The sequence below is a fragment of the Cibotium barometz genome, chromosome 42, assembly GCF_041138505.1.
Source record: "Cibotium barometz isolate CiBa-2024 chromosome 42, ASM4113850v1, whole genome shotgun sequence".
Lineage (NCBI taxonomy): Eukaryota > Viridiplantae > Streptophyta > Polypodiopsida > Cyatheales > Cibotiaceae > Cibotium > Cibotium barometz.
The window spans coordinates 35,552,342-35,561,647 of NC_141087.1; the positions used below are offsets into that span (position 1 = coordinate 35,552,342).

Genomic DNA, 9,306 nt, shown 5'->3' on the forward strand with positions numbered 1-9,306 from the left:
TATCATGGAATAGAAGAGTTTGACATTTCTCTAAATAGAACCCTTGCCTCAATGGGAGATGCACTAAATGGCATTGCAGGCACATGACGACACGTGCAAATTAGTCTTTGGATTTTTTTATAAATAAAACCAAACCTTACAACAATCCTTCTCATTATGGATTGAGGAGGAGAGAGGTGACTTTGGACATGCATTTTGTTCGTAATTCATATAATTATAACTATTTTTTTGAAAATAAAACTAAACTTTACAACAATCCTTCTCCTTATGGATGGAAGAGGAGATAGGTGACTTTGAACGTGCACAAGTAGGTGACCTACATGTTGCTGTAGCCAGGCCATACAATAAAAAATACTTTTCGAAGCGCTAAAAGCCATACAATAAAAAATACTTTTCCAAGCGTGAAAAGTTATATCATTATTTCAAAATTTAAAAATTCAATAATCCTCCTTTCTTCATTCTCCCATGAGGGAGTAAGTAGATACATTTTGTTCATAATTTCATGTAATTATAATTATTTTTTTTTGAAAATTTTGAGGTGTTCACTCTCAATTTTCACCCAAAACATCCCTCCATGATGTCCGCATTTAAATATCTTTACAAAAGCAAAGCTGCGCGCGCAAAATGCAAACCCTAATCCTGCATCGGTAGCCTTGGTTTCGCACATTCGGTAACAGAGCCCGCCTTGCAGAGCTGAAATGGATAACCCTAACCTCGCAGAGTCATTTTCCAGCAGAGTTTGAAGCCGCGAAGCATGTTGCGTGGGCACGAGACTTTAATCCGTTTGGTAGGGAAGCGCCGTCGCCTGGACCCTGCCTCAGCCTTGTCTTACGTGGATGAACGCCCTAGCCCTAATGAATTGGCGGTAAAGGTATGTATGCACGCATGTACACATTTGCTAGCGTGTGATCCACACATACATGCATGTATGCTTGCGAGAATGCGTACATGTGTGTGTGTGTGTGTACTGTTGCTGCCGTATAGAGTCCAATCCCAGCATCGTCTTACACGGAATCATGTGATTGCATTCAGAATCTAATGGCCAAAGGATTCAAATCCTAACTTCTAAAATATTTAAATCTTTGTTGTACAAACCAATACTGTATACATGTACTATGTTGGGTGTATGTATGTATAATAGTGATTCTTGGTTCTCAGCAGACTTCCAACTTCATCAGTCTTAAGGCATAGTCTAATGTGGAGCCTCATCGAATCAATTAGACCCTAATGGCTTAAAAAATCAAACACTAAAAGGGAAAGGGTGAAAACAACCTCATACAACTATCTACATACTTATTGAAGGATTGGAAGTAGTCCTATCCTGTTCAAGGGAACATTCTTCAATTCCCTTCAAATCCTCACATGGCAGCCTAACTCTTGAAAGCATTTATAATCCCGAGCACAAAGCCCTAGCAAAACATGTCAGGTCCTGAATATTGATTCATGGTATTTCCTATTTTGAACATCGGTGCAGGGTGGAATTCAATTCGCTTCAAACATGTTAGGTCCTTTGGGGGGCCGATTGCAGCAGAGCGGGAACAATGAGGCTATTCCATTGCCGGTTGCGAAATTGGGGATCACTATGGCATGCAAAGATTCATCCCTGTCTCTAAGTGTCAGGGATGTAGGAAAAGAAAACTCATTTTCAAATTGGGTAAAATGTCCTGTATGTGGAAAAGATGTCCAGGGAGATGATGACTCCATCAACATCCACCTCGGTATGTTCTCACGTATTCCACCTTTGCCATTTTCCAGTTTATTGTAAAAGGCTCTTAGTCCCTTAGTCAGGGCAGCCTAGTTTTGAGTATATTCAATGGACTACTTGACAGTTTTAGGTTGTGCTTTGTGTCCAGATTTATGTCTCCTGGAAAAACCCAAATGTAAGTTCAACCAGCTTACTTTATCACAATTTGGGAGTGGTGCTGCTCATTCTTTTACACGAATGCCAGTAGAGCGCAAAAGATTGACCTTGAAAAATGCAAAAAAGCCTGTTTTTAATCAGTCAAAATCGGTAGAAAGGAAGGTGACTCAGTGCTCTTTGTTGGTTCTGAGTGAGCTTACCTCTGAGCTGCTTGAGGGAGGGAGAAGTGCTGGCCTTTTGAAGGAGGGTGACTTTATTGAGACCCGAAGTGGATACCAATCCATAGAATCTGTTGCAGATAGTAGTAGCAGTGTGAGGCAGGATATCACAGAAACCAAGCTGAGTCGGAAGGAAGAGGTGAATGCTTTTACATACCATGAATGTAACTGCCCTTGTCATCTCAAAAGGGACGTTTTGGAGCTAGGCCATGGAAGGGAGGAAAAATCATCTGACCCTAGCAATAGTCACCACCAAGAGGAAGGAGCATTTGGCCCTTGCCAAGAAACATGTACCTCAGCAGAGCTTGCCGACATTCAAAGAGAACATCAGGATTGGGAAGTATTTGCTTTGGAAACAGTTATTGTTGGGCGGAAGTTCAACCGGCATGCTAAGGTCGAGAAAGACATGGAGATTACAGCATTAAGAGAGCCAGAGAACCCCAAGGATCAAAATGCCATCAAGGTTTGCTTTGCTTTTGTGTTGCTTCATACCAAGGTCAAATAGAAGGGGCCATTGAATCAATTCCACTTTTTTTACACTTGGCATTCCAACTGTGTATCTGTTCAGATTGTGGGACCAGATAAACAAGGTGGCCTTAAGATAGGTCATCTTCCACGTGATCTCGCCTCCCACTTGTCATGTCTCTTAGACAAAGACATCCTTAAAGTCAAGGTATTTGCATTCAATTGTGCTTGTTCTTCCCTGCGTTAAAGTGTTTAGCATCCTCTCTTGGAGTCTTTTTAAACTTCATCAATATGTAAACATATATAAAGAAATATAAATATACACAAATGTACCTATATACAACTATAATTATGAACATACATACATATGTAGGTGTGTATGCGTGTATGTATGTATGTATAAATTGATCTCTATTGGCAGGGCATAATCCTAAAAGTCCCAGAGAAAGCCTTAGAGCCAGTTCCCATCAAACTCTTATGTGAAAAAAGAACCTTACGAGACAAAGAAGATGTTGATTGCTTTCAAGAGATCTGGCAGAAGATCCATCAAGTGGGGAAAGATGATAACGGAAGACAAGAATCAGTTAATCAACATCAAAGCAGATATTTGCACAATTTTACTTATCTTGTCAAAGCTGTTTTGGAGCGTGAATCACATTTATTCAATGAAGAGGAGCTTGCATTTGTAGGTGGGTGCACTGCTTTTTGAATATCAGAGTGCGCTTGCCCAACCAGCTACCTGCGTGGGTGTGTGCATGTGCATATTTTTTTTTCTACAGTGCTAGCTTTCATCACGGCCCCTTCACCTCCATAGAAGTTGCATGTAATTGTGCTGGCTTTTAATGTGATAGGATCGTTCTTCTCGTTGACTGAGAATGCTCAGTGTCTTTTCGTTCGCCTTTCTCAAAGGAAAGGTCAGCCTATTAATCAAGATTTAAGCTTCTTGTTTTACAAATTCCAACATTCTGTATGTTTGGATGCTCATTGGATTGATGTTGGTAATTCAGGGCCATGGTTTCGAGTTTCACAGATCAGCTATACGGAGATTTTAGATGCAGAGCAGGCTTCTATTGAGCTTCTAGGTAAGGTCTGATTTTTTCTCGTGTTCAAATCAAGTTTACAATAAAATAGGGGTTATTTTGCTTTTAAAGCTCCACATTGATGATAGAGAAATTTAAGCTTAAGATGGATCAGCATGTTGCAAAATAGATGTCCTAGAAGCCGAGTGATACAAAATAAGCCACATCATTTACTCATGATCACACATGGATTCCCCTCAAAGCGTGGTTTAAGGTATGAAGTGCAATGCAAAGACTTGGAAAGAAACCCCTCTCTCCCTCAATCTCGGCACTGTCTTGACGAGCCACTTAGTGTTGATGGGGTGAGATATCACTTTATCTTCTCTTCGCTGGCATGCCTTGTTGGGTCTCTTGGGCTTTCGGGCAAATCATCAGGATGGCCTTGGAGTAGACAAGAAATCTAGCTAACACAGCTCCAAAACATTCATCTGCCTAAAATTGGGTCTCAACACTTGTTTTCCAGCGTGCGCATGCATGTGTGTGTGTGTGTATCATCTGATCCTGTCTGTATGTTTGGATCCAACAATTGCAGTAAAGTCTGTTGTGCACATGAAAGCAATTGGCATACTTTATGGGGGCAACTTTCTTGAAGCTATTGGATTAATGTTTTTCAGGAACACATTTGTACATTGCACTTGAAGTATAATGTCTGATTTTGCGCATGCCTCAAAAAAAGGAAGCTTGTGAGCCTTGCCAAAGCCAATTTGTAACATTTCAAACTGCACAGCTTCTGGATTTTTAAGTACTGGAGACAGCCTCGAGAAGGAGGGGTGCTTTGAAAAGGCCATCAGAGAGAGAATGCATGTGCTTAATGTGCCTGAACTCAAGCAACTTCTATCAATGATCAATTGGAAGGTGAGAGCTGTGCTTGCTAAAGTAGAGTTGTTGCTCTCTCTCTCTCTCTCTCACACACACACACACACACACACACACACACGTGCATGCATGCATACATGCTCACCGAAGCATGCATGCATGCACACCTGTGCACCATTCGTGCTCAGATACATGCACATGAACATGAACATGCGTGCCCACATACCGTGTGACGTGGATGCGGAAGCTAATCTCAACGCTAAGTAAACAGAGATTAAGGTCAATCACTTTGCAAGTACACAATAGAGAAGAACAGATCTGACCTAAAGTAATGTATATTGCCAAAACATGAATGATTATTTACAAAGGAAAGTACAGATTTAATTTCAGATCTGAAACTGCATGCTGTGTATTAAACTATGAATGTGCTATTCATGAATTACTGATGATGTGCTGTAATTAAAGCATGAGAGAGATGCTCCAGATGTCATGTGTGCTGTCCTGGGTTTTGGTGTTGCATACACTGTCTCTGAATATGTGTGCTGTCCTGGGTTTCGGTGTTGCATACATTGTCTCTGAATATGAGAGATGCTCTGCATGACCCTCGACCTGCCCTTAGGTAGGGATCTGAGAGCTGGTTGGCTGGTAGAGGGTTGCTGGTTGGCCACAGTTGGCTGGCTGTCCACAACCCAAAAGTGCATATGCCATAGAGGCTGCAGTCCTTGGGTGTCATGTTTCCATTTGTCCAGGTTCCTAAAAGCTGCTAAACTTGGCCACTACCGGCCTCTAAACTTGCCTTTCAGGCGGCTGCAAGTTGGAAACATGCACGTGACATACGCACACACACCGCAGACAGACATACACACCGAGACGGCAGGCAGGCAGGCAGGCACCCATGTGTGTACACACATGCACTTACACCCACACAAGTTATAAGACAATTTAATGTTGATTTACCTATTTGTAGTGGAGATGGCTGAAAGGTCAGCTTTGTCCTTGAGTGTTCCTTTGAGGTGATTTTCTCTAAAAATAATGTCTGCAGAGCAAAACAGTCGACTCTAGTGCAGTGAAAAGAGATGAGTTGCTGGACTGGATAGTTTCTGCAGCCAAAGAAAAACACCAAAAATTATCTTCTGAGAGTTGCAGGTAAAAACCAGTTTCATGGCTAGGCAAATAGCTGGCTTGTAAATAAGACCTTTATTAGTGCATACTTATCTCATGTTTATGGCTCACTCATATTGCAGTGAGGAGGCAGCAATAGTACCCCTAATCCTCAAAATGATTGGGTTCTGTGTCCGTGTGTCTGATACTGCGAGCTTTCTTCTTTGGCGCTTACAGGTGCTTGCAAAAATAAAAACACCTCAAATTTTTGAAGTTGTTTGTTCACATAATGGCTTTGGTTTTGAGATTTCTCAACCCTTTTAATGTAGAGGCTTTTCTTTTTGAATGGGGAGCAAGATGTTTCTGCCTTTTTGTTGGTCGACATGGGTGCCTTCAAGTATCCGTCATATGCTTGCAGTCAAACAAGAAAAGTCTTCGTGACACGGGAGGCTCTTCTAGCTTATGAGCAGGTTCAAGTTTCAACACCTTCTATGTTGTATCACCACCCAGCTTGAGTAGGAAGGACAGTTGCATACTGTCTTTTCCAAGGTATATGCTGATGTGCCATGGTATTTCTCCTTTTGGCCATCCGATTTACAGGCCCTGGAAGTTGCACAAGCGATGGACATGGCAGTGGAAAGCAATGATCAGCAATTCATTGACCATTGCTTGAGTAGAGCTTGCATGCAGCTGAGCTCCAATGAAGCACATGTAGTAGGTGTAGAGGATTGTGGACCTGGAGACGTGTTTCTTGCACGCTTCACAGCTGCATGGGTGTATACAACTGTTGTCACCTTAGGTGTGTCTGTCCTTGAACGAGACCGCAGGTAATATATGTGCAAGAATAAGATGCACTTGTAAAAGTGGGGTTCTTTACTGTTTCTTTCTATTGTTGGCCAAGGAAATGGGTCGTAAGCCTTTAATTTTTGATGGCCTCAGGTACACTGAGGCAGTCGAATTGCTGAAACAGCTTCTTGGCCAGTCTTGCTGTCCTGGAAGACGAGGCTATTGGACCGTCAGGCTTTCGATGGACTTGGAGCACTTAGGCCATAAAGAGGAGAGTTTGGAAGCTGCTGAGGCTGGTTTAAATGATCCTAGAATACGCAACGGTGATCGTGTAGCCTTGCAGAGACGTGTGCTTCGTTTGGGAAAGCCACCAAGAAGATGGAAGAAGCCATCTTTTGCAGATTCTCTGGCTAGGTCATGCAAAGAGGTGATGACCCTTTGCTTTTGCATGTGGAGGGATGTTTGTATTGAGCTTATTATTTTGAGGCTTTTCTAAAGACTATCATGACAGTGTTATAATTTTGACAGGTGATTATCACTGGACGGCCTTTAAATTGCAAAACTGGGGTGAAAAGCAGGTTTTATGGATATAACGACCAGCAATGCAGTGTGGAGGAATTGGCACTCCAATATTATGCAGGAGATACTGGCGGGGGCTGGCAGGGTGTTCACTCAGAGAGTGGTGTTTGGATGACCCTGTTTGCTCTGCTTATGTGGGATGTCTTGTTTGCTGATATCCCAAATGTGTTTTGGCACCCATTTCAGGTGTTTTCCTCAATCCTTTTCCTTGTCAAGCATTCAGTGATTTTTTCAAAGTTGAATGGAAACTGTACTAAGTCTACTTGGTCGGGGTTCTAGACTGCACCACTTGACTTGAATACCGATGTGTTCTATCCTGCAAGAGAGGCTATGATCGAAGCGCAGCTTGGAAGAATAGAACAAGGAGAAGCACCTCAGCTTCTAGCTGCAACATGGTCAAAGTGGTTTGGTACATTCTGCAAGGGATTGAACTGGGAACGGCATTCATTGGAAGAGCTCCAAGTTATGGTTACCTGTGTTGGTGGATCTGGATTGGCATCTATTTGCAGGCTTCTGGCAGAGGATCATGCAGGCTGGGCCGGTGGCATGCCAGACCTGCTCCTATGGCGTGCACCAACGAGCATGTCAAGATCATGCAGCATATGCTGCGGCCATGCCACCAGTATGTTTCCTGAGGGGACATACAGCTCACAGCATGTAGGAGAGGCAAAGCTTGTGGAGGTGAAGGGTCCTCGTGATCGTCTTTCTGATCAACAACAGGCATGGATTAATATTCTGATGGAGGCTGGTATACATGTTGAAGTTTGCAAGGTACTTGAACAGCCCAAATCTCAGAGATAGTCATGACCTCATGATATTATTGGATTCAACTAACTTATGATTCCTTATCTTCACTCTTGTTGAGGATCTTGGTCATGTTACTGATTGGATCCATCCTAAGTCCTGCAAAGTTAGGTTCAAGTATTGGTATTCTAGGCTCTCTGTTTTTTGACTTTTTATGACAAACATAGGTATTTTACTTTGAATGCCATTAAGTGGGCTAATGCATCAATCACATGCTGATTAACGCATCAATAACATGCATTCATTACCACAGTCAGAGCATGATGGTGTGCAATTTTTGACCAAATAAGGGATAACGCCTGAACGTGGAAAGCCAGGGTATCTTCAATGGACTCTGTACAACAGGATCTCCCAATTGGTAGAACCTGAATGGTGATTGTGGTACCAAGTCCAAGGAGATGATTTGCACTGTGCCTGTCTGCCAACATGTCATGATTAGTCCGGGTTCTTTTATAGAAACTTAGGCCCAGCCTCTATAAGCCAAGTGACTATTCTTTATAAGTCTATAACCAAATATAAGATAAAATGGTCTCCTAGCATAAGACTTGAGGTGTGTCATCCTCTGCCATACTATACAAGCTTCTCTACATCCCCCAAATGCAAGGGTGAATAGACTGTAGGGTGACAACATCTAGGACAGTCACATGTGGAACCTATGACAGCTCTCCTTGATCAACGGGAAATGTGCCATGAGCTATCAAGCAAAAGAAAAGCGCAACCTTATGGATTTTGTGAGAATTTTGAAGTCTCCAAAAGTTTACTTGTGTACACATTGAGAAACATAATTGTTCTTGTAATGTGGCAGCATTTTTAGAACCGATTTGGAAATTTTGAGTTGTATATGGTGTCAACATTTAATATTACTGTGAATACAGGAAATTGTCAGAGTGGTATTATGAGCATCAGTTAATCACCTCTCGTGTGATTGCGAATCTCGAACAAGACAACCAACAAACTACTAGACCATGAAGGAAAGAGGATCTAAAATCCATGGTTCCCATGCTGTTCTGAAAGCTGCTCTCTGCAGTCACATACTGCTTGTCTCCACTATCTTTACTCACTCCCAATTGATAAGAGAGAAGTGTCTACATCCCAAAAAGAGGAGTCCAATAGCCTGAAGGGGGACACCAGTCCTTGGAGATACTTCAAGCTAGTGTATAGGAGTGTCAGATGTGTATGAAAGGTTGAAGGAACTGGTAAGTCAGTATGGAGAGCCCTTACCGGAGCACCTATGGGGCTGAAGTGCTTCTTTCTTGGGCAATGCTGTGGAAAGCTGTCCGTGCACCATGCAGAAGGGAAGGTGTCTATCTCATTTGGACGACTGCATATAATGACCATCTTCTAGTTGCTGTCCATGGCCATCCCTAATAGACTCATTCCATATGATAGGTTTTCTATTTATTTCATGTGTTTCTCAGTTTGTTGCATAGAATGGAGGCTAATAACCTGAAGGAGGATGCAAGCTCTTGAAAATAGGCCAAGCCAGTGTACAAAAATTCGACCACTTGAGGCCTGAAGTGCATCTCTCTTGGACAACTTCATGGAAGTCAGCCCATACACCTATCCCATGACTGCTGACAACAGCCATGTCCTAGCT

General features: G+C 42.4%; 1 protein-coding gene across 2 annotated transcripts; it reads left to right on the forward strand.

Annotated features, from left to right (window-relative positions):
* The first annotated feature begins 502 nt into the window (after nt 1-502).
* LOC147614430 (zinc ion binding/nucleic acid binding/hydrolase) lies at nt 503-7,961 on the forward strand. Of its 2 annotated transcripts, XM_086780969.1 has the most exons (15): nt 503-871; nt 1,475-1,718; nt 1,854-2,542; nt 2,648-2,752; nt 2,966-3,233; nt 3,396-3,458; nt 3,552-3,626; nt 4,351-4,478; nt 5,482-5,585; nt 5,684-5,777; nt 5,870-6,010; nt 6,141-6,367; nt 6,480-6,753; nt 6,855-7,091; nt 7,185-7,961. In XM_086780969.1, the coding sequence occupies exons 1-15, from the start codon at nt 755-757 to the stop codon at nt 7,704-7,706; spliced, it is 3,288 nt and encodes a 1,095-aa protein (XP_086637095.1). In that variant the 5' UTR covers nt 503-754; the 3' UTR covers nt 7,707-7,961. The 2 variants fall into 2 exon arrangements, with proteins under 2 accessions (XP_086637095.1, XP_086637096.1); XM_086780970.1 differs by lacking the exon at nt 7,185-7,961 and having other exon boundaries at nt 6,838-6,971.
* The last annotated feature ends 1,345 nt before the right edge of the window (nt 7,962-9,306 follow it).

Bases quoted from the DNA above. Each gene is read 5' to 3' on its own strand.
- LOC147614430 (XM_086780969.1), top strand. From the start codon at position 755: ATGTTGCGTGGGCACGAGACTTTAATCCGTTTGGTAGGGAAGCGCCGT. The intron at 872-1,474 runs GTATGTATGCAC...ACATCGGTGCAG, and splicing joins CTAATGAATTGGCGGTAAAG to GGTGGAATTCAATTCGCTTC. The intron at 2,543-2,647 runs GTTTGCTTTGCT...GTATCTGTTCAG, and splicing joins AGGATCAAAATGCCATCAAG to ATTGTGGGACCAGATAAACA.